Below are 25166 nucleotides of genomic sequence, written 5' to 3'. Positions count from 1 at the left end.
GCGCCGCAGCGCGGGGAGCGCCGCGCGGGACGGGCCGCAGCGAGCGCGCACATACACACACATACACATATACATACCTATACATACACACATACATATACATACCTACACATACACATATATATACCTATACATACACACACATACACATATACATACCTATACATACACATATACATACCTATACATACACACACATACATATACATACCTATACATACACACACATACATATACATACCTACACATACACATATACATACCTATACATACACACACATACACATATACATACCTATGCATACACACACATACATATACATACCTACACATACACATATACATACCTATACATACACACACATACACATATACATACCTATGCATACACACACATACACATATACATACCTATGCGTATACACATACATATACATACCTACACATACACATATACATACCTATACATACACACACATACATATACATACCTACACATATACACACATACATATACATACCTACACATACCTATACATACACACACACACACATCCTTATACATACACATACATATACATACCTACACATACACAGACATACATCCACACACACACCTATACATACACACACACATACACATACCTATACATACACACATATACATACCTACATATACACTGACATACATCCACATGCACACACATACATACATACACATACCTATAAATACCCACATATACATATACATACCTACACATACACAGACATACATCCACATGCACACACATACATATACATACCTACATATACAGACACATCCACATACATCCACATACCTATACATACACACACATACCTATACATACACATACACACATGCATACACATCCACACACATATACACACACATACATACCTATACATAGACATACATCCACACACATACACCTACTTATACGTCCACACAGACACATATACATACACATACATACACACACATCCACACACACATATACATACGCATACATATACATATACACACGTACATAAATACAAATATACACACATACACATATGCACACACGCTGCTGTGTCACATACATACATGCACACTGCTGTGCACACTCACACATGCATATATATATGCTGTGTGCATATGCACACTGCTGTGCACAGACACTGCTGTGCACATGGTGCTGAGCACATGCACTGCTGTGCAAACACACTGCTGCTTCACTGCTGTGCATGTGCACACACTGCTGTGCACACACGCTGCTGCACGCTCACACACTTGTGCGCACACACTGCTGCATGCACTGCACACACACACACTGCTGCACACAGTCTGAAACTGTGACACTGCAGCACAGACACCGCTACACACACATGCACACAAATACATGGACATACTGCTGCATGCACACACACACAGCTACACATGAGTTACTGCATGTACGCCTGTACACAGACACATGCTGCTGCATTCTATTGCTGCACATTGCTGCAGGCACCTGCACACTGCTGCAACCTGCTACACACAGACACACACACTGCTGCACACACACACATAGTGCAGCACAGGCACACGCTACTGCACACTGCTGCATGTGCATTGCTTGCATTGCTGCGTGTGGTGCTGCAGATGCACACGCTACTGCATATGTAGCTGCTGCTGCCTGCAAATACACACATGCGTAAACATGTGCATGCACATGCATACACCTACACACACGTTCGTGTATATGCACATACACCCACACAGAGAAAGCCCATGCAGGTTCGTGCATGCACGCTCACATCCACCTGTGCATGCACGTCTGCAGCTGCGGGCATGCACACACACATGCACATGCAGATGTGTGAGCACCCATGCACCTGCACACACTCGTGCTGCACGGGGCTGCAAGGGGCAGGGGCGGCAGCAAGAGGAGCAGCGCGGGGACGTGTCCCTCTGCGACCTGCTGTACTCCAGCAGGGAAACGGCCGGGCCCTTGTTTTGCAGCCCAGCAGCAATGCGACTGGAATTATTTATTATTGTTTCTTCCTATTAACTTAATTAGGTTTTGTTGGTGTAGCATTTTCCCCCCTGTATTAAAGGAAATGAAGTCAGCGTCATTAAAAGGAGTGGGACAGGCGTATGCCAAAGTATTTGCAAGAGCGTGTTAAAAATACCCTGATAGGAATCGCAGCTGGTTCTAGCTCCCTGCTTTCCGTGGCGGCCCGGAGCCCCGTGTCCCGCGTCCCACGTCCTTGGGATGCCTGGAAACTTGTCACAAGGAGGGGAAACAACCTTGGCCGCTTCCTACCGCGCGCTCCTGGGGTGCCGATAGACGCGCGCGCAGCTGTGCCTATGGGCACGCTCCGTGTATGTGCAGGGGTGCGGAGACCTACGGGCGGTGGATGTACGTGTGTGCCTGGCCCCGGCGCACCCCCTCCTCTGCGCACATATATGTTTTTATTAAAGGCGGGGGTGGGGGGAGAGGAGGGGCGGGGCTCGGCGCAAAGCTCCGCCACTCGAGGTGCGCTGGCTGCGCGGGGCTGCGGAGCGGGGAAAAAGCGGAGAAAAGCGGGAAAAGCGGGAGGCGAAAGGAGGGGAGCGCAGGCGCAGCCGCGCCGGCGAAACCCGCTCCATTCGGCTCGGCTCCGTTCGGCTCGGCGCGGTTCGGCTCGGTCTGTCGGGCCGCCCCAGCGGCGCGGGCGGGAGCTTCGCGGGGGCCCCGTCTGTCTCGGCTTTTTTTTTTTTCTTTTCCCTCTTTTTTTCTATTTATATATTTATTTTTCTCAACTCCTGCCCCCCGCCCAACACTTTCTTTCCTTTCTCCGCACCCTGGTCGAACATGACGATCCTGCACTACGGACAAATTTGCAGAGGCAGAAACGGCAGAATTAGTTTTATTTTCAATAATTTTTGGAAAAAAAAAAAGAGAGAGAGAGCAAAAAGACAGACCAGAACAAAGCCACAAAGTTTAAAGCCTTTTTTGCTTTTTTTTTTTTAACCTGCACAGATACCACTCCCACACACACACCCTGCTTGGCGCGTCCCCCCGCAAACCAAGGCAGTGCCTGTGGGCCCCGCACTCTCCCCTGGAGCCTCCCTTGGTGTACGGGTGTGTTGAGCCCATGAGGGGCCCTAAGTGCAGAGCAAACTGGGGGCCCAGCTCCTATAGGTGCCTGTGGGCGTCTGTGTTCAGTGACAGCCTGGAGAAGGGGGTAAAGAGGAAATATCGAGTATCCGTAAGGAGCTGCCGTGTCTCTGGGGTGAATCCTGGTGTCACACACCTGCCCGGGAGCAGCGTGACCTGGCAGCGCATGGGCGTCCCAGCAAGCAGCGTGCAGGGCCGGCCGTGATCCAAATGCTGTTCCTGGAGCCGGGAGGGCAGCTGGAGGAGACGACCACGTCCTGGAGCGCTGGCCACCTGCCCCACACGCCGCTTGCCTCCCTGGCCGCCCCGGGGCAGGCAGGACACCAAGAGGGGACAAGGTGCTGCTTGAGATGGGGAGCCGCACTTTGAATCCCCAAAACGTCCCATTTATAGTTTGTGTAATAAAACCAGGCTTTGTAGGCATCCCATGAGATGCTGCCGCTTGTCCCTGGCTCTGAGGTATGGAGGTCTGAGCTTACCTGCCTCGCAGAGCACCTGGGCTCAGCCTGCGAGGGGCGTTTTGTAACAGAAGAGAGTGTTAGGGACACTAGGGGTGGAGGCTGTGACTGCTGCGCGCGCTAAGGAGAGCGCCACGACCTTGTCCCGCGCGTGCCGTACCCGCTCCCAACGCAGCCGCTGCAGATGCTCACGGGAAGGCGCACAACGTGAGCAGTGTGTGCCCCCCACCCGTAAAGGCGGTGGAGTTTGGTCTGAGAAGGCACCTCAGATTTATTTATTTTATTCAATGAGAAGTGTGCAGTATGCCAGAGCCCCAAACACTGCTTTTTTTTCTTCTTCTTTTTGGCTAATAACCCCCACCTCTACACTACCGGAGCTGCAGTTGCCAGAGGGCAGCCCCGTTGGCTACTCACTGCCAGTGACGCGCCTGGGGACTTGGGCCATGCGCTCCACTTTCCTGGGGACATCCCTGCACCTGCGAGTGCTGCTCCCCCAGGGACAGGATTCCGGCTTCCCTATTGCAACGGGTGAGCCCCGAGCACAAACGTGGCCACAACAGCAGCAGCTCTGAACCCCCGTGCACAACCGTGACTGTGCACATGCAGGATAAACCTTGCGTGCGCTGGCGTGCGTGCTGTGCCACGCAGGCCCTGTGTGGACTCTGCTCAAGTTGTACCGCTGCAGCTGTGGCCAGCGCTGCGGCGGGAGCAGCGCAGCCGCGTTCCCGCCTCTGCCGCGCGCGGGTGCTCGGCAGCGCTCGGAGGAACCAGCGCAGCCGGCAGGAGCGGATGCAAAACCCGCGGTTTCCAGCGCGCGGTCGGGCGGCCTCCGGGAGGCTGCGGCCTCCCCGGGTCAGGCGGAGGTGAGCGAGGGCGGCGCTGCGCGCCCGGCCCGTGGCAGCCCCGCGCTCGCAAGCCGCGCAACATAGCAGCTCGCTGCACTGCAAGGAAACGTCCCCATTAACCCTCGGAACCGCCGGATTTTTGTATTACTGGTCCCTCCTCCCCGCAGACGTGCGGTGCTGCCCGTGGTGCCGGGGCGGCCGCGGCGGGGCCGGCGCTGCGGCGGCCGCGCGTGCGCCCGTGTTTCTCACGCCCTTGGCAGAGTTTTCCTGCGCGCGGAGCGGCTCCGTCAGGCCGGCCCCGGGCGCTGGGAATCGCGGGGCCGCTCGGCACAAAGGGCCGGGGCTGTTCGGGACACACAAAGCCAGGAAATCCTCCCCGGGATGGAATCAGGAGCGCTGCGGGGGGGCGCGGGCGCTGCCGCGGGGCCGCTCGCAGGGGGGACCGGGGGGCGAGGGCGGGGGGCCAGGCAGGGGGTGCTTGATGGCGGGGGGGCTCCTGCCGGGGGGTGCCTGGGTGAGCGGCAGCAGGAGGGGGTCGCCCTTCCAGGGGGGGCACCTGCCAGCACGGGGGGAGGTTGCTGCTAGTGCGGGGCTGGGGTGGCCTTGCAGGGGGGGTATCTGTCCGGGGGGGGCTCCATGCGGAGCGGGGGTTGCTCATGCGGGAGTCACCCATGCGGGGGGGATTCCCACGCGGGGTGGGGTGGGGGTTTCCATGCTGGGGGCTTCCTATGCAGGAGGGGAGTTGCCCATTGGGGGTATTCCCGTGTGGGGGGTCCATATGCAAGGTGAGTTCCCGCGCGGGGGGGGGGGGGCTCCCACGCAGAAGGGGCTCTCATCCGGGGGGGGGGCGCTGCCATGCGGGGGGTGCCCACGCAGGAGCGGGCAGTGCCGATGCGGAGCCGCCCCCGCCGACCGGCGGAGCGCACGGGGGGGGCGGCGTGGGGGCTCTCCCGCGTCTCCCGCCGCTCGCGCGCAGCGCAGGGCGCCGCGGAGCAGCGGCGGGGCGCGCGCGCGGGAGAAGCCCTCGCCTGCAGCCGCAATTGGCTGCAGTTTCATTCCCTTCCGGGTTCCCAACGGCTGCAAGTTTATTTTAGCTATAAAATATATTGCAAGAAAAAAACAAAAAGCAAAAAAAAAAAGTGTCAACAGATGAAGCCGGTCGCCGCGGCCCTGCCAAGCCCCTCCCGCGCTCGCCATACCTTGCGATGGTACGTGGCGCGCCTCGCATTTATTACTGCTCGTGCTAGCGGCGTCGCCCGTTTCCGCGCGTTTATAAACAAAAGGTGCCGCTGGCAGGCGCGGCGCGCGCGCTGCGGGACCGCGCGCGCAGCGAGGGAACCTGCTGCGGGACGGCGTGCGGGGGCGCGCAGCGAGGGGGGTGGCGCGCCGGAGTTTCCTTTTTTTTTCGGGGATTGGAGAAAACCGCTGAGCTGGGCTTTTTTTTTTTTTCCCAATAAATATATAAATAAATGAGCGGAGCGAGGGGAACGACCGGGAGGTGGCGGGAGGCGCGGAGCGCTGCAGCGCGCGCCGCCCGCACAAAGGGGCGCGCGCCTATTGCCGCCGCGGCCTTTGTGACGTCACGGCGCGCCGGCCAATGAGCGGCCGCGCTGTTTCGAACAGGCGCGGGCGCGGGGGCGGGAGCGCGCGGGGGGGGCGGAGCTTCTTTTCCTTTTTTTTTTTTTTTCCTCGCTTTTTTTTTTTTTTTTTTTTCTTTTCGGCCCAACTTGGCGGCCGGGCGCGGGGTGGCCGGAGGCTCCGCAGAAAACTTCCGGATTTAGCACCCAAGAAAAGCCCAGACAAACCAACCCCCAGGGGGAGGGGAGGGGGGAAAGTGGGATATTTTAGTGAAACTCTTGAGGTTTTTTTTAGGAAAAAAAAAAAAAAAAAACCCGCAAAGCGGCGTTTTCCCGCGGCGGGCGCCGCACAACCGCCCCTTGCGCGGCCCCGGCTGCCCCCTCTCCTTCCCCCTCCCTCTTTGCGCGGCCGCGCAGACCGGGCCGAGGTGCGAAGGGCGGCGCGGGACGTAATTTACCCGCGCCCCCTTCCCCCTCCCGGGTGGTTTCGCGGGGAGAAAGTTCCCGCGAGCGGAGCAGCGCCGCCCGCTCCGCGCATTTCCCTCTCTTTGGCTATTGATGTATTTTTAATGACCGCGGAGGGGGCGCGGGGGTCCCCGCTGCCCTCCGCCCCCCGCCACGAGGACGCAGGGACGAGGGCGCCACGAGTTGCGCGGGGAGGCGCGGAGCAGCCGGCGCGGCCTTTGAAGAACTTTCATTTTTTTCACCCATTTTTTTTTCGTTTTTTTTTTTTTTTTGTTCCGCCCCCCCCATTCTGAGCGGTCCCGCGCAGCAACCGCCGCGCTCCAACGTGCGCAGTTTTGCGCGAGGGGCGGAACCGCCCGGACTTTCGCTGCCCCCCCCCGCGCGGTGCCGTCCCGCATCGCACGGAGCCCCGCGGGCGGGCGCGGGGGTTGCGCGGCTGCTGGACGCCGGCCAAGCCCCCGACCAGACCGCGACGCGGCCCGAACTGCGCGTGGCGGCCCCAGGGTTGCGGGGGAGCGGGGCGAGGACGGAGACTGCGCCCTGGCCCTTAGCGCGGAGAAAACGCGGAGCGCGGCGGAACTTCCGCGCGTGGGTGCGTGGTTATTTATTTATTTATTAAGGGAAATAATGCTCCCCCCGCGCAGCCAGCGCTCGCTTCCCAGTGACACCGCGCAGGGGAAAGTTGCGCGCGGGCTGCAAAATAATAATAATAAAGAATAAAATAAATAGGAGACGAAAAGGGAAAGGGAAAAGTTTGTGCGCGCGGGGCGGAGAAGGAGGAGGAGGCGGCGGTCGGAGGAGGGAGGCGGCGGCGCCGCAGCCCCCGCCCGCCCCCGCCCGCCCCCGCCCGCCCCCGCGCTGCGCGGAGCGGCGCGGAGCGTGCGCGGTGCCTTTAACGGCGGCGCGCGGCGGGGCCTGCCCAGCGCGGAGCGCGGGGCCAGCCGAGGCGGGGTTAAAGTTGGGCCCATGGAGCTGCTCCGCGCCGGCTGCGCTCGGGCAGAGTTGGAAATGTGAAAGCAGGAGGCAGGCGCCGCTCCCCCCTCTTCTCTCTCTCTCTTCTCTCTCTCTCTCTTTTTCCCTCCCTCTCTCCCCTCTCCCTCTCTCCCCCTCTCTCTCCCTCTCTCTCTCTCGCACACACGCACACACACCTCCAAACCACAAAACCCCCCGCCGCAGTCATGTATTCTCCTCTCTGTCTCACCCAGGTAAGCGGCCGCGCAGGGGCGCGGGGGGGTGCGCGCCCGCGGGAGCCACCGCGGAATGCGGGGGGGCGGGGGCGGGGGGGCGCGCGGCGCTCGCAAAGTAACTTTGTTCGCGGCGAGCTCGCCGCGCTGCCCTTGCGCGGCCATTTGCGCGGGCACATGGCTAATGGCGCCTACTTATTAATGCCGTTAATTAATAGTGGTCGCGGTGTATGCGCGGGGTGGGGGGGGTTCTCGGTGCTCCGCGCCTTTTTTTTTTTTTTTTTTTTTCTCCCCTTCTTTGCAGCGCTCGTGGCTCCGCGAGCGCGCGCGGGGCCGCCCCGCACGTGCGGCGCAGCCCAGGACGTGCTTGGTCATCTGCAATCGATAGCGCGGGCCGCGCTGCGCTGCGCGGGGGGGCGCGGACACGGGGGTGCGTTTGAGCTGCGGCCGCAGCTGCACCCCTCTCTTCTCCCCTATATATTTATATATATATAAATAAAGCCACCATCAAAAAAAAATAAAGGAAAAGAAAAGAAACTCCCCACGCTTCGTGCTCGGGAGCGCGATACGCGGCGCGGAGCCGCCGCACCTCTGCGCAGCCCCGCCGCAACCTATAGCCGCGCCTATAGAAAGTGCCCCCCCGCCTGCCCCGCCGCAGCGCCCGCCCGCTCCGCGCCCCGCGCAAAGTTGCTGCCCCCTCCCCCCCTCCTGCGCCACCCCCCGCGGGGCTGCGCGGGACGGGGCGCAACTTTTCGCCCCCCCCCCCACTCCCCGCAGCCGCGGGACGGGGCGGGCGCGCAGCGGCTGCGCCCCCGCGCAGCGGGAGCCGCGGGTTTCGGTCGGAAACACTTTGCGGCGGGCGCAAACCCCAGCCCGCTTCCTCCGCGGCCGCGAGTCCTCCCGCTGATTTATCTAGTTTTACCCCCCTTTCTGCTCCTGCCCGTGCGCGGGGCGCCCTCCGCAGCCGCGCAGCGTCCGCCCTGACCTGCGGCCTCGCGTCCCGCTACCCCCCCCCCCCCCCCCAAAAAAAAAAACAACACCCCAAAACACCCGGTTTCGGGTCTGCCCCGAAGGAGCCGCGGAGCTCCCTGCTTAAAACACGCGGATCCAGCGCGGGCCCGTTCGGGAAGGTCCCAGGAGCACCGAGGGCTCCGGGCATCCCGCGCCCGCAGCGCGACGCGCTTCATTCCCCCATTTCAGAATTTACGGCCACTTTCGCTGCTGCAACTTCGGAGACAAAGATGTTTTGTTTTTTCCTTTTTTTTTTTTCCCTTTTTATTTTTTTTTTATTTTTTTAATGGTTTTTATTTTAAAGTTTGGGCTTGCATTTAAAGGGGAAAGCTTAAAAGTGGCTGGGAAAAGCAAAACAAACAGCAATCACGGTCCCGAGCGTATTTATCGCGGCGCTGTAGCTGCGGTGGCATGAGCGCTCCGTATCGCCTGTCAGGAAAATATAAACATCCTTCCCGCGCCGTGTGCGCCGGGCAGCGGGGCCGAGCCGGGCACGACCGCGCCGCTCCCAGCAGATTTACAAGCAAATGGATTGTAAAAATATTAACAAGGGTCGCCGGAGCTGGCGTGATCTCGGGAAGATCAGCACAAATATATTGTTTCCAAAGCGCTCCTTTAAGTGTTACATTATTTCTCCGAGCTGGGGTCGTGATTTCAGGGTTGTTCTGGCCTAGTTTTTTGACAAATTTGAGAAGAGCACGTGAGGTTTTGAGTCTGGCTCCAAAGAATCCTGCGGCCCGAATTTTCAGCGCGGGGTTGGAACGGGCTCTTCTCTGCACAGCCAAATCTGCAAACTTTGCGGAATCTGATGGTAAAAACTTATTTTTTGCACTCTCTGGAGCAGCTTTGGGCCGTCGAGGGTTTTCAGGCCGAGGGGCGAAAGCGAACGTCTTTACCAAGCGCTCCCAAAGTTTCCCCAAAGCCAACTTGAGGAAAGGCAGCGGCCGTCGCCTTTGCCACAAGTGACTGAAAATCACCGCGTTTCGCTGCGGGGCCGCGAAGCCGCCTGCACATCTGCAAACGCGCTCGCACAGATGCATCTCCCAAACTTCCTTTTCTCTTTCTTTTTCCTTTTTTCCCCCCTTTTGGCTGTAATAACCCCGAAATAAATAATGGCATTGTGCAGCGGCCGCTGCCCCCCGCTGCTGCCGGCCCGACGTGTTTGATCAGCGCGGGCTGCTTTTATTTCCACCGCGACTTTGCTCACAACTTGACGCGAGCCGGGCGGCTTTCCGCAGGAATCGGGTGGCGAGGCCGGCCCCAAAGTTCCTCTGCTTATGAGTCATTAACCTTTTCTCGCCGAACACCATTTTGAAGAGACACGGAGCCTAGCGCGTCCGCGCGCACCTCTCCGAGCAGCTCCCGGGGCTTCTGATCCGCTCCAGGCGGGGAGCTGCTTCAAATCACAGCCTGACTTTATAGCAAAAAGCTGTTTTTAAATTTTTTTCCTGAGTTTTAATTTTTTGAAGTTTTTCATAATCTTTTGGCGCGCCGCTTCGCCCTCCCCTGCAGGTTGGCGCCGCAGTAGCGGCTCGGCGCGGCCGAGCGGCCCCATTCGCAGCGTCCCGCGCAGCGGGGCAGCCCCAGGTGCCGCGGCCGGCGCGCTCGGGACCACGGCGCGCGCTCCGGGCTCCGGCGGGCCGGGAACGCGGCCGCCCGCGCGGGCACCTTCGCGCATCAACTTCGCTGCCACAAAAGGCCTTTTCTCCTCGCTCCTTCGCAGGGCGAAGGGTCAGGACGCCGGGGATCACACACGCACTTTCATAATTTTTAATAGCTTGCAGCGACCTGCAATTTTTGTCTTTCCCTTTTATTCCCCCCCACCAAAAGCCGTTTTCCGTTTTGGCAGGAGCTGCGTGCGCTCTGCCCCGGCCGTCCCTCGCTGCGTGCATCCCCCGGCTGCAAGCGGGCAGCAATCTTCCCTCTGCCTTTTTGCCTTTTTAAAAACTTTGCTGAAATTTGAAACTATGGTCTAGAGGAAAAGGGGGAAAAGAAAAGGGAATGTGTCAATCACGGGAGTGATTTATTTTATGTGTTTGTATTTTAATAATCAGCCGTGCTTTTGCTTGCTGCCACTCTGCTGTGCCGTAACGATGTGTAATATGTCATTTTTTGGGTCGTTTCTAACAATCTGTGTTTAAAATAAAAATGCACTATAATATTAGCTATAAATCATCGTGTTTACGTTTTAAGAACCACTCAGAATAAGTAAAATCAAACCTTTGGGGAAGTCAGTGCACGGGCTGGAGTTACGACAGGATTTCACTGATAGGGGCTTCAGTTATTGATTTCCCAATTTTCCTCTCATTTTTTGGAACAGAAGATGAGATTCCCGTCCCACCCCGGGCGAGGGGCAAGGCGGCGTTTGCAGAGGCAGGTCCGCAGGGCGCCGGGGCGCTCGCGGCGGCACCGTCCTGCGAGGGGCAATGCCCAGAGCGCTGGCGGGGCGGCTGCCAGCGCGCCGCGGCCCCGGGCTGCCCGTATATATATTAAGTTTCTGTTATTTTTCCCTCCTGGAGGGCCCAATCCCAGAGCCAGAGGCACCCAGGCAGGAGACCCGTTCGACGCCGGCTCCTCCGTCATTCATTTCGGCAGAGGCAGCCTGGCCCTTGTGCTCAAGCAACTCCTTCTCAGTCTATATCTTAATTTCATTTTCCCCACAATACTGGGTGTCCTGCTTGCATTTCCTTTATTTTATTCTGTTTTATGTTGTCGTGCCGGAGCGGTTATTTTCGTCTCGGAGCGGAGGGGCAAGCTCAAAGCGCCGCGAGACAAAGCGCGCGGGTCCCTGCCTGGCCAGGCCGCCTCGCCGAGGCTGCCGTCGCTTTTCGCACGCTCTGGGATGTGGCACAATATAGGGAAAAAAGCAAAAAAAAAAAGTTATTTTTCACGTGTTTGCGCAAGGTGTGCTAAAGTCCGCGGCCACCGCTTTGTCCTGCTGCTTGACAGAAAGGCCCAGCGCGTCTCGCCATATCACGCTTCCAAATATCCCATCCAAAAAAAATTAACTAAATATAAACCAACCTCTAATAAAACAAAACAAACTTGTGAGCTTTGCATTTTCTGCTGCTTTTCGCGTTGGTGGTGGCCGGGCGTCCCGGAGGAGCTCTCGCCTCCCGCGGCCGGAGCGCCGAGACGCCCTTCGCGGTGTCGCGGTGTCGCGCGTGGCCGTGGCGGAGCCGCGCGGCGCGGGGGGATCGCCGTGCGCGCCGCTGGCGTGCGGGCCGCGCCGCTCTGCCAAATTGGCGGCCGGGTCGGGAGCCAGCGGCCAGGCCCGCGCTCGGCCGCTTAACTCCTTCTTCTGCTCTTACAAAAACAATAAACCAGAAGTTTTGCAGAAAGGCCCAACAGTTGCAAAATCTCCCTGTTTTACACATCGGTGCTTGGCCGGGGCGGGCGCAGGGTGGGCAGGCGGCTTTGAGTGCCCAAGTCTCCCGCTTTTTGCCCCAGTTTCACGGCCGGGCCTGTGCTCAAGTGGTGCTTTCGGTGACACCAACCGCTCTCTGTGCCTTTTTTGCAGGATGAATTTCATCCCTTCATCGAAGCACTTCTGCCTCACGTCCGAGCGTTTGCCTACACATGGTTCAACCTGCAAGCCCGAAAACGAAAATACTTCAAAAAACATGAGAAACGCATGTCAAAAGAGGAAGAGAGAGCCGTGAAGGACGAACTGCTAAGTGAAAAACCCGAGGTAAAGCAAAAATGGGCGTCCAGACTTCTGGCCAAGCTGCGGAAAGATATCAGGCCTGAGTTTCGGGAGGATTTTGTTCTCACAGTCACAGGAAAAAAGCCTCCGTGTTGCGTTCTTTCCAATCCAGACCAGAAGGGCAAGATGAGAAGAATTGACTGCCTCCGCCAGGCAGACAAGGTCTGGAGGTTGGACCTTGTTATGGTGATTTTATTTAAAGGTATTCCGCTCGAAAGTACTGATGGCGAGCGCCTTGTAAAGTCCCCACAGTGCTCTAACCCCGGGCTGTGCGTACAGCCGCACCATATAGGAGTTTCTGTTAAGGAACTCGATTTATATTTGGCATACTTTGTGCACGCCGCAGGTAAGTGCCTTTCTCCACCGTTTCTCCATCTTTCTGTTCGTCTCTGGGATCGGGGTTCTTCCCGCCGAGCCGGCGGCCGGAGCCGGGAGGGCGCGCGTGGCCGCCGCGGTTAAAAGTCCGTTTATTTTCCCCAGGGTTAAAGGAAAGTGGGGGCTCGGGGCAGCCTTTTGATACCTGGATATTTGCACAGGAGGTAGCCAAGACTTAGTACAGTGAGACTCCTCTTAATTATTTATATATATATATATATAAAATAAATATATATATACACACAAATATGCACACGCATCAGTACACACATGTATATATATTTTTTAGTAGATTCTGTGTCTCTCATGCACCGATTAGTGTGAGGGAGCTCGGCATAGCCAAGGTTTCAGGCCCGGCTGCTGGGAAAACCCAATATCCTCCCTCCCCTCGATGTCCCGGGAGCGGGAGCGTGCGGGATGGGGCCTGGAGCAAAGGGAAACGGCGTCCCACGATGGGCAGACGTCGCAGCCGCATGCTCAAAGCTGCCAAAGGGAGGATCTGTGCAGGCGCGTTGAGGAAAGGAAGGGGCCAACGTTGACAGAAAACCCTAAACGCCCCCATTTATCCACACAGAACTCAAGCCAATTCCTCGTTTGATAAAACTGTGCTTATTGGAGGTGTGGGGTGGGTAAAAATGTGTGGGTTTTTTTTTTTTATGTGCTGAAATTGAAAGTCTCGGGATCTCTGACTCCAGCGCAAAGGCCCCCCAGCCCGTGGGTATTAATGTGCAGGATACACCAAGGATACGTAATAGGCCGCCTGGCTAAAATAATGCGCTATTGTATCGCTTCGGGGCGGCCGAGTGGCAAGGGAGAGCGTGCGGGGAGCACCCGCGCGGGCGGCACGAGGTCCCGCTTGCAACGCCAGGGCTTGCACAAGGTGGAAAAGCAGAGGAGCACAGGGACCACGGAGGGATCGCGGGCGAGAAAACCCGATTTCTGCAGCCACGCCAGAAACCTTAGCAAATCCTGGCCCGCGAGCCCGCGTTCCGGCCGGGTTTTGGTGCGAGCGTTGACAATCTCCAAGTTTTCGGCGCTGCACCCGTGGCGTGTTTTATTGCGACGCACGGTGCCACCGCTGTAATTTTATTGATACAGTCTGTGTTTAGAAAGGGCTTTCGGATACCGTTGTGGTATTTTAGCTAGATAAGCCGGGAAATTTACTTTGCAATTGGGTGTGATGCGGTAAATCATATTGCACATTTCTGGCGGAGGGAATGTGGGCAAATATTGCGGAAAGCGCTTTATTTACTCTGCGATTTATTACGTGGCACGGCGGGGCGAGGATTACCGATTTACGGCTACGCGGAGCGGGCCGAGGGCCGGCCCGGACCGCTCGTCCCCGCATCCTGCCTCAGTTTCCCCCCCTGTTTCAGGCAGCAGGGTCACCTGCTCCGTATAAACGTCTGGAAAATGGACGGGTCCGGCTGCACAGCACGCTGCTTTTTCTTACGTTATTTGGAGTTCTAGCGCCGTGCCGATAAATATGAGTATTGCCTTTCAGAATGAGTGAAAATCAAGCAAAGCGTGGAGCTCGCTAGGAGGAAGCGATGCTCTCACTCTACACATCAGAATGGGGAGAAAAGCGGCAAAAATGGGAGCCAGGAGTGCGGCAAAGGCCCCGATTTTCCCCCGGACCGCAGGTGCGGAAGGAGGGAGGCACGGGCCTGCCAGGCCAGCGGTGGCCTCGAGAGCGGGCTCCACACGGGGAGCATGGCGGGTGCCGTCTGCTTGGCTTTTTTCTAGTTTTCCCCCCTTCTTTTGTGCGTTTTCTCCCTTTCTCTCCTTTCCCCGCCACGTCCCGGCAGGCTCCGTGGCACCGAGCATTGGCCAAGGCGCCGCCATTGGTGCCGCGGCGGCGGGGAGCGTCCAGGGCCCTTTGTGCCGGGGCGCGGGACGGCCACCGCCGCCGCGGCCGGGCCAGCGCGGGGCCGCGCGCCCGGGGAAGCATCTGCCGCGGGACGGAGGATTTGCAAACACCAAACAATGTTTTTACCTCCTTAAAAGTTTTGAGAAGTTGCCAGTGTTGGCAGGAGGCGCAGACTCCGAAACGTGCTCCAAGGGACGTGCCAAAACCATCGCGACCTTTTCACCCGCCATGCTCGCTTCGCTGTTTTTTTTTTTTTCCCATTTTTTTTCCCCACTTTCCTTTATTTTTTGGGGAGGGATTTCTCTCTTCCAAGACGCCCTGCGAGAGGCTGCTTCTCCTGCGAGCGCAGGAGCGCGGCCCCGTCGCTGCCCCTCGCGTAGCCGGGCGCACGTGCGCCGCTCGCAACGCTGCTTCCCGCAAAGCCACCCAAACCATCACTCCCTTCAAGAGACGGCTAGAAAAAAAGCAAACAAAAAGAGGCAGATGCACCAACTATGTGTCATTTTTATTTTTTTTGGTTTGTTTTTTTTTTCCCCTAAAAATGAAAATAAAAAATAAAAGGAAGGAAAAGAACATCCATGTTTTCCAAATCAGGAATTGCCCCCCACCCTCCCCAACAAAAAAGCCTTGAAATTTGGCGGATTGCTCTCAATTTGCAGCTTATAATCTGCTTAACTCAAAGCAGGCGGCGTTCCCATACCCCGAAACTTGGGCTTGCTCTTTAGCTTTCCCTTATTCCGTGCTCGTATCGAGTGACAACTTGGAAAAACCGTGGTGGCGAAGCGTTTTCTTTGTGGGAGGCTAACAGTAAAGCTAATTTACGGCCGGCCCTTTACCAGATGATCTGTATCAGAACCTACAATATAGGAGGCACGTGGCAAGGTCACCGTTTAAGTTGTTAAGGTCACAACCTTAGCCACCAGGCATTTGACCTCTTAGATAAAGTTAACCTCTGTTCATTAGTAGGCACTCAACCGAGAACCTTCTGGAGGTTTTTACGGCTTTGGAGCTCCTTCGGCTAATGTGATCGGATTGTCCAAAAGACCCGCGATTGAGGTGGTTAAATTCTGCGCGAGGTCGCGCTCTTCAGGGGCCGCACGGGCGGACAAAGCGGCGGCGCGGGCCGGCCGCGGACCCGCTACACGCGCGGGGCGAGAGTTTAGCCACGGAGGTTTTTGTGGTGCAAAACCTTTTAATATTGCAGAAGAGGGTTTAAAAACACTATGCTTAAGTAAAATCGTGGGGCGGCTTTTTATTTAAATGAGCTCTTTTTTTTTTTTTTTTTTAATTACCCCGCTCTGGATTCTGCTAATATTTAGAGTGGAAGCCAAAGTCGCTGTAAGAAGCCGGCCTTAATTCTGCAACGATGAAAATTTACTTAGCCTTTAAACACACTCTGTGGTGGGTGGACTAGGTAATAGTAGATAGCGCCCGACCTTGAACTTTAAGCAGACCCATTTTCTGCTCCGATTGGGGGGCTTACAGAGTTTATCCCGGGGCCACCGCAGAGCGGGGTGTGTTGGAAGAGCGCGGAGCGGGGCCCCGGCGAGCCGGGCTGCGGAGAGCCCCGGCGCGCGCGTCGCTGAGCCAGCCCTGCACCGCAGCGTCCGCGCGCGCCCGTTATTGACTGCGCCGCGTTAATCCCCTTAACGGGGCCGCGTGGAGCCGCCGGGCGAGCGGCATCCGGCGCCGCAGGAGCCGCCGCAGCCTCCCCAACTCCCGCGCAAAGTGCAGCGTCCGCCCCTGCAAACTATCGCCGGCCGGGGCCGCGCTCGCGCGCGCACCATATTGTTTACTTAATTATGCTGCGACGGAGGCTCGTTTTTAATTATTTAGATGGCTTCCTTGCTTTGCTGTGATACCGCATTTATTATTTAATTTAAATCAAAAGAGCTGCACCGCTGTTAGTTTTTTGATGCGTTTTACTTTTGTTTTGGCTGCGGTATTGTCATTCCTTCGTACAGTGATCCGGAGAGCCGTGATATGCAGATTGGCCAGATGGTCATGTTAACAGATTGAGAACCCACTTCCCACTGCTAAAGAGCAGGTGTAAGATCAGTAGGGTTTTTTTTTTTTCCTTTTTTTTTTTTTCCCTTTCCTCCCAAGTTTCAACCAAAATGCTCTTTCGACGGCTCGTGAGGGTAGTTAAAAAGGGGCACGTTTCAAATGGTGTTTGTTCTGGGAAGATAATACATAACATGTATGTCACTTCTGCACACATCTGAGGACTTCTAAAACAGCCGTGACGTTTCCTCCTTTTGTAATGTGTTTGAAAACCTACTTCCAACACAAAACTCTTGCAGCATTCACGAAAAACAGTCTTTAAAGTTTTGTTTATGGACTGGGATGTGCACAGGCCCCATGCATTTCGGCAGGATGTGCAGGTTGCACTTATTGTCACCCAAAAAACACCCACGCAGCTTTGCAGCGGGTATTTCATATGTTTCTATGCACAGGTTTCTTTCTCTGCATCCAGGGGAAGTAGAAAAGTTCAGCGTTCAAGTAAGTTTTTAAAAGTTTGGTGTTTCAGAGGCTGTTTCCCCAATTAATTTTTGCCACCGCGACACTTTTACAGTTAGAAAAAAAAAAAAAAAGAAAGTGAAACGAAGTTGTCCTGCGGTATATTTGCCTTCGAGGAATACCTCGAGGAGAAGTCGCCTTTTGCTTTGCTTCAGGCTTGTAAAAGGCTCGTGTAAAAAGCCAGCCCGAGGAGCCTGCGTTTGCATCAGAAGGGGCCTGCGGAGACGAAGGCTCCCGGCGGCGCCGCGCGGCCCCGCTATCGCCGCGCGCACGCGGCCGTGCCGAGCGCGCACCCCGCGTGGCGCGGCGAGATAGCTCCGTGCGGCCGCGCTTGGCCCGCGTGGGAGCGCGGCGCCTTCCCCAGCAGCAGCAGCAGATTAACCCTCGATACGGGTGCTTTTAATGCCCACAGGGCATCCCAGGTGACGCGAGGCTCGCGAGGGCGCTGCTCCCGCGCCGCGGGCCCCGGCGGGCAGGATGGAGGCCGGTGCGGAGCGGGCGGTGAGGCTCGCGCGCTGGTAAGCAAGTTACCCAACGCTCTTGGCTTGCCTACAAGCGCCTGCACTTTTATATTTCCCTTCTTTTCCACCCAATGATGAATAGCATTAATTTAGATCTATTTAAGGCGAGTGTGGGAGAAACCACAATCTTTGTTGTGGTCACTGCTGTACACAGCGGGGCTGGATGTTTCTCTTGGTTGAGGCCTCAAAGCTGAATCTGGAGAACCCAAAACATCATGTCAGCTTTTCAAACCCTTCAAAGAAACAGAGGAATCCTAATTGTTCATAAAAGCCACTGCTTATTATTATGATTATGTATTTGCTCGCTCCTTCCCATGTGGATGTAAAGGAAAGGCCATCCTCGGCTCCCCGCGCCGCCGGCGCCTTCGCGGCTCCTCCTCCGCTCAACACCCGCAGCTCGCGCCCCAGCCGAGCCGCCCGCGGGCGGGCAGGGCGTCCCGGCCCCGCGTGCCCCCGGCCCCGCTCCCGACGGCTCCCGCGGCTGCCCCCGGGGAGCACGAGCGCGGCTCAGCCCCCGGCCCGGCCGCGGCGGCTCCGCGGTGGGAGGCCTTGGCACGCGGCCCTGGGTTCGGGCCCTCCAGGCCGGATTTGCTGCTCGTGCAAATGAGGGGTTTTCAAAGCCGAAGGTGCCTGCGGGCTGAGGGAGAGGCCGAGCGCGCAGGGCCACGCGCTTGGCTTGATCGCTTCATTTCTGAGGACGTGCAAGGTGCAGGGGGTGCGAAGGGGAGCTGGCTCCCAGGGAGATCCCCCTCCTTCTCCCAGGCAAGTTGGTGATGGTGGTGCCCAGGTCCTGTCTCACCTGCAGAAAGGGCCAAGTGGTTCTGTTTGAGGAGGAAACAGTGCATTAACCTATTCGGGAGCGTTTGTTAGGTGTCTCCCTCGCCCCGGGGCTGGTTTCATGCCCGTTTCAGTGCCGGTGGGTTTGGGGTGAGCTGCGATAGGAGCCTTCGTCCATCCCACGCGCACGGGCCTCCATTTTGTGCGCAGGAGCCGAGCAGGCGCCGTGCACGAAATGGAGACCGGAGCGCCCAGAAACCTCGGCCTTTGGGAAGAAGGAGCCCGTTCCTCTTCCCAAGGGGCTCGGGGCCCTGCGTGCTGCTGGGGTTAGTCCAATGAACTGGTGTGGATTTAATGCCCGAAAGTTTCCTTGACTTCCTGGTGCCTTGCCGGGAGCCGCGCGGCCTGCACTCATGCGAGGATTGGAAAGGTGCGAGCGGCGGCGCGATTTGGGGGCCGAAGCCATTAGCATATCTGGGTAGGAGGATCCGCTCTATGTCTGCATTCCTTCAAAAAATAAATCACCGTTATTTAATTATGTTTGGAGAGGGCAGATTTAAGGATATACTGCAAAATGCATTACCTATTACACCAACACGATAATCTTATTAACCTTGCTTTCTACTTTTTAATTTTATTGTGCACCCCGTGTAACTCTTGCGGTATCAGAAATAATTACTTGGAGGATACATGATGTCAGGGGTCTGATATGACATTCATCTTCCCGAGCGGGGAGGCGGATAACTCGGGGATTACATAACAGCTCGGGAGGCCTTGGCTCGCGTGACCACCCGGCTCCTCGCGTGGTGCCGGACGTGTCCGCAGGGGCGGCCGGACCAAGCGCGCCGGCTCCGCGCGCAGCCCCGCGCGCCCCTGGTCTCCGCTGCAGGAATCCCGTGCCGCGCTCGCCGGGGCGCTGTCCCTCCATCCCCTCTCCCAACGCTGAGACACGTCGATGTTTCCCCCACATTTGGTGAGGGCGATGGGTGAGGGGAAACAAACGCCACAATAATATCCCTTTTCAGAAGAATATAGTTTAATTTGGTGTGCGCGTGCAGCAGCTGCCATTGGCAAGCTGTCGTCTTTGTTGCCATGGGCTTTTTCTTGCATGCGTGCCAGGCCACGATTGGATGTTGCGGCGTGTTCGTGTTTTGGGGGGAGACGCGCGGGCCGTGAATCGCGGCGGTGCTGGGTCTCCACGGCGGGAGCGCAGCGCGGCCGGGCCCTACCCGTGCTCCTCGGGGCCAAGCCTTGGCTGCGCTCCGTGTTTTTCGATGCTGCAATGTTTGTGAGCGTCCCAGGGCGAAGGGTTTTGCGTGCAGGAGAAGGTGCCACCAAGACATTCCGCAGCAGAAGACACACGGGCACGGCGGTGTCCCCCAAGGCCACTGTTGTACCCCGCTGTCTGTCACCCATGGGAGCTCCTGTGGCCTTGGCTCTGCCCGGAGCCGTGGGGAGCTCTTGCAACAGCCGAACACACAGGACGTTGCCCATGAGCTCCCAAGGTGACGGCCTCTTTCCCCTCACCACAGCGGTGCAGGTGTCCTCCCAGGTACACCCATCCATCCTGTTAATAACACGTCGATATCTAAGACCGCTTCTCCTGCACACTGCCCTCGGCCTGTGTCTCCTCTGGTCACACCACAGTCCACAGTGTGACCTGGGGGTGTCACCAGCCTTTTAGCTCTGAGTTACCATTCGCAGCAGCGCGGCATGCCCGGATCAGGCGTCGGTGCAAAACACATCTGCAAATTCGGGAGAAATAATTCCCAGGACATGTTGATCCTCACCTCAGGACTTGGCGGCGCCTGGGGATAGTCCTGGACCCTGTGCTCGGCCAGCAGGACGTTGGCAGGGGCAGAGGAGGCCGTTTGGGCTGGCAGTTGCGGGAGAAAGTATAAGGCGAAGCGCAGAGCCGAGCACTGAGCCAGCTTTATCCGCGCCGTGTTTTCCTGCGCCTGTCGGTTGGGCCTCCTGCGCACGGTGCAGGAAACATTGCATCTGTACCGCAAAGGAAGGACCGCGTGCTGCAAAGTGCCTTGTAAAGCACGAAAGGAGGGTGCTCGGCCACTGCAGAGGCGTCAGAGGCAGGTTAGAGGGTTAGTGTCAGCGTGAGCGTCTCCTTGAGGTGTTAATACAGTAATCAGACAGGATCTCTGAAGTTTCTGTCTGATTTTATAGCCAACGCAGGTCTTGTTTGATATGGGAGAAAAGAGCAGAATTTCTGAAACACAGAGCAAAATTTAAATCATTTTGTCGTTCTTTTTCTTTTTTTGAAGCCAAGTAGTTTCAAGTAAATCAGAAGAAAGCGCTCTTTGTACGCGGGCGCTTTCGGAAAGCGCAGCTATTGTTGTCATCCCTTTTGGGGAGAGATAGCCACGGCAATGCTTCCATTGTGCCACCACGAGGACTTTTCTCCATGTGACGAGGACTTCATTAAAAATAACCATCAATCCCATTTACATTTGCCCTCAAAAGTAGTTGTGACCGCACTGGAAAGTAAATCCCGCAGCAGCGGCGGGACGAGCGACGGCTCCGGCCGCCGGAGGAGGCTTTGGCTTCGGCGGCATTGACGCATGCAGGCGCATCTTGCTTGCCCCGGGAAGTTTATTTTCATAAATAAAAGTAGTTGTGAAAAGTGCAATAAGGCTTAAAAGCCCCGGAGCAGAGTCTTGATGCGAGTGGAGAGAGTGCAGCAGCCCGAGCTCGCGCCGATGCCCCGGCTCCCTCCGTGCTTTCCCCTTCTGCAGGGAGAAACCTCCTGGCACCAGGCAGGAGTTTGGAGCCTCACTGGGTTGCAGCGTTGAGCAAACCCCCCTCTCCGGCTGCAAACACCGCGTTTAACCCCGTTTCCTCGGGAAGAGGCACGGGGGGCTCCTCGCTCGCGCTGCCTTCGCTCCGTGCAAAGCCCCTTCTCCCACAGCAACTTTGCAGGGGAACTTCGTGCCCGTGCCCCAGGGCAGGTCCTGCAGCACGTCCCCTTCCAGGTGCCTTCCTGCACCCATCATGGCGATGACCTGTTTGTTTGCATTATATCTTTCTTTTTTTATATATGTATTAAAAAAAAGGAAAACAAAGGGAGTACAGTGCTGTGCACAGAACAGTTATTAAAAACAGTTGGGGAGTGTATAAAAGGTAGTGTTTGTGTGAGAAACGGGACAGCTGTGATGGTCTATTGGGAAAGTGTGTACAGATGGTGGTAGGGAGGGGAATGATGACTACATGGCTGATAAATGAAATACAAAAAGCATTAAATTGGTGATCTTTTTAAAGAGTACGTTTTTTTGGGGTAGTGTTTTTGGTGCATCACTAGGGGTCTTTGTCTGCCTCTCGCTGAGCCAGGAAGCGCCGCTCTCCGTACGCCCTCGTAGCTCTGATTTTCGTTTACAAATAAGGAACCCGTTTAATAAATTGGACAGCGCGGCGTTGCCGAAGCAGATAATTAAGCGCGCGGTTCTGCGGCGTGTGGAGGTTGTGGTGGAGACGGCATTGGCGCCGGTGCAGCCCGAAGGGGCTGCTTTGTTCACGCCCGGCTCCTTCGTGGCGGGACGGAGGCTCCGCCGTTACGTCTGACCCGGTGCCGCTGCACCCGTCCTGCTCCCTGGGAGCCGAACGGGGGATCCGGGTGGGAGCAGGGCAGGATGAGCCGGGTTTCGGATGCGGCTGCAGCCCTCGAGCTCCGTGCCCACCACCACCCCCGAGGCATTGGCCCAAATATTTGTGAAATCCTCTTAGAGGCTGTCCCCACTCCGGACCTGGGATGTCCCTGGGGAAGATGAGTCCCAGTGCTGCCGGTTACGTTTTTGTGGTGAAGCAAAGTGCTGTGGGTATCAGCAGAACCAGGAGCTGGGGCAGCAGAGGACCAGCGGGTTGGGCCAGGAGGCACCGTGCTGGGAGAGCCCTTCCAGGATGGATGGGATGGGTCAGATGGGATGGATTGGATGGGGTAGGATAGGACAGGATCGATGGGATGGGTCTGAATGGGACAGGTGGGACAGATAAGGCAGGATGGGTTAGGTTGAATGGGACAGATGGGATAGGATGGGACAAGACGGATGGAGTGGGAAAAGGCAAGTGGAACAGGTTGGATGAGACAGGACAGGGGCCTGCTCAGGGCAGCAGGTTTGGGCTGCATATCCCATCCTGCAACTAGTGGTCCCATGTGAGTATGGGCATGAGGCCTGCAGTGCCTGGGGTGAAACCTAGGGACTTCAGCATCAAGCACAAGAGTCTTGGCATCTCCCATGAGGGAAAGCTCTTCAGCTTGGATCCCTGTCTGCTGTGCCCATAGGTGGATTGCAGGTGACCGTAGGTGTAATGCAGGTGACTGGAGTTTCCTTCTGTGTTTTGCCCTAGCACAGCACTGGGTTTGCAAATGCCAAGTGACACTGGGGACATGTGAGGAGGTGGGAACCGCTGCTGGGGAACGACCGCTTGTGAGGCTGGTTGGGGCCCTGGTCCTTCTGCAGTGGCAGCAGATGTCACAAAGGGGGGGTTCAGGAAGCCTCTGTAAGCACAAAGTGTCCAGTGGAAAATTTTCCGAGGTTCTGTTAGTTGCAGGTCTGTTTATGCTCTGAACTTCGTTGACTTACAAACCTCCCAAAACGTCAATGTTGCTACTTTTGCTACCTGGGCTGCTATCACAAGCACGTCTTGTTGAGGGACTCGATTAAAGAGGTGCTTCAGTGCAGCTCATTCCTAGGCCAAGTCAATATTTTTTTTTGCATTTTCTCAAAAGAAAAAAGGTTTTAAAAGGTTTTAACATAAAGAAAACATGTGGCAACTCAATAGATTGCTTGAGACTTTGGTGGAGCACGTGCGTGGCGATGGTTGCAGTTTATTCGCAGATGCGAAGAAGCAGGAACAATAGACAAAGAGACACCTCGCCGGGCAGGAGCAGCCCCGCTCGGCCAACTTCATGGATTCCTTCCCAATTCCGGTTATTCAATAGCACAGAAAAAGTGTTTATTTTTGTAGCTTTGTAAAAGCTGTAGGTGCTGTAAAAGCAAAAAAAAACCCAAACTTTTTCCTTTCTGCACATGCTCTGCCCGCTGCCGCCGGCCCCTCCGTCAGCCCCGCCGGACAACTCCTTAAGGCAACTCTTTAAAAGTATAAGGCTATTAAGCAGTCAGGTTTTTATTGTGCTTTAATGTTTTGTTTAAGTCCGCTCTTAATTGGTTGATTAATGTAGGCGACGTCCTTCGCTCCCCCTCCATCCCCGCAGATGGCAAATGGTAGGTCCCAACTGTCCCCGCGCGCAGAAGAGGTTATGGTTCAAAGTCAAAGATACAGCGATACCACCGCAATCAATCATCGGAGCGCCGCGCCGTGCCCGGCCAGGCAAAAGTTAGGCCAAGGAGCCGCAGCCCCTCCAAATCCACGGGGATGGGTTTTGCCCTAAAAACGCTGCGTTTAGGTGGCGTCGGGTGCTGCAAACTTCTTGCTGGCAGAGCCCGGGACGCCGGGAGGTCCCCACTGCCAAAACATGAGCCCGGGAGAAATACAGAAATACATAGAATACACAAAGTGTAACATCTGCTCTAAAGAAATACCTTCAAATAAAGATCTTTTAAACTTTTTTTTTCTTTTTCTTTTTTTTTTTTTTTTAATAGGGGAGGGTGATTTATTAAGGCTGACTTCCTTCTCAGGATGAAGCCTAGAATTATGTTTCTGGTATTGATCCATAAAGAGGATTTGCATTTTATTCATACTATAAAAGTGCTTTTAATGGAGACATCGTGGTAATTGAATTTATACTGTGTGTAACTATTGAAGTATCTTTTTTAATTATTTTATGTTATGTAATACAATAACTAAATCTAAATCCTGTGAAAGGGGATGGCTGTACCTTGTCCTTAAGAGTAACATATATAGCTTTTAATATTCTAACAGTGGAATGCAGTTAAGGACATTCTTTATTTGAGGGAAAAAAAAAGAGAGAGAGAGGAGAAAGATTTCATTACATTCAGCACAGTATGAGACTAAGTCAAAGTAGTTTTGCTAATTAAATTCAATTGCTATCCATTAGACCAATGGAACGAGATGAATCTCCTATATAGCTGACACAGCACAGGTATGCAATTTGGCTAAATGGCCATTTCTGAGCTGCAGCCCGCGGTTCCCCGCTCGCTCTTCCTTCCTCCTTTAGAGCGCTGAGAGATTTGAGCGCAGGGCTGGAAGTTGAGCCGTGCCCGGCACCTCTTGGAGCCCGGATATGGGTTTAAATAACCAGCCTCGGAGGAGCGCCCGGTCGCTGCTAATCAATGTGGAAATGTGGGCCAGGGGGAGACGAGGGGGATTTTTTTCCCCTTTTTTTTTTCTTTTTTCTGTGCTCATTCATGGATGTGCATCTCGTTTATCTGCCCATCTAGCTCCATTTGGGAAGGCGCTCGAGACGAGCCGCGTTGGACGCGCGTAGGGCCCCGGCCGTTCCTCTAGGAGGGCGACCGCACAAGAGCACAAGGCATAAAAATGGCCCCAAACCGAGTTACCAGGATAAGTTTGTCGGCATCCTGGCATAAGCGACTGCTTTGGGAGCTTTCCTATGTCAGACTGCGAAGTCTCTTACCTCGCCGCAATGACAAGAATACCACTCCAGCGTTGGCTGAGACAAAGTTTTGACAGCCAGCAAGGCTGTAATGCTGCTGAGCGCACAGATTTACACTCCCTGCCAAGATTAAAACGGGCTAAAACCAAAAAGGGTATTGGGGA

At 55.9% G+C, this 25166-nt stretch overlaps 1 protein-coding gene across 16 annotated transcripts in view; it reads left to right on the top strand.

Moving 5' to 3' along the window:
• The window catches only part of NFIA (nuclear factor I A), a 295079-nt gene that overhangs the window by 79390 nt on the left and 190523 nt on the right, over positions 1 to 25166 (top strand). For 9 of the 16 annotated variants that reach the window (XM_088522442.1, XM_088522454.1, XM_088522441.1 and 6 more), the window contains exon 2: positions 12207 to 12738. In XM_088522442.1, coding sequence (XP_088378568.1) covers positions 12207 to 12738 — 532 coding nt within the window. Of the gene's footprint in view, positions 1 to 7343; positions 7697 to 12206; positions 12739 to 25166 lie in introns of those variants that run through there. The other 7 variants (XM_088522451.1, XM_088522448.1, XM_088522456.1 and 4 more) reach the window with 3 other exon arrangements.

The sequence above is a fragment of the Tinamus guttatus genome, unplaced genomic scaffold (genome assembly GCF_059628265.1).
Source record: "Tinamus guttatus ecotype Peru unplaced genomic scaffold, ASM5962826v1 Tinamus_guttatus_pri_ptg000153l, whole genome shotgun sequence".
NCBI classification, from domain to species: Eukaryota; Metazoa; Chordata; class Aves; order Tinamiformes; family Tinamidae; genus Tinamus; species Tinamus guttatus.
Note: the sequence above shows the minus strand (reverse complement) of the source record. Positions and strands in the feature narration are given on the sequence as shown.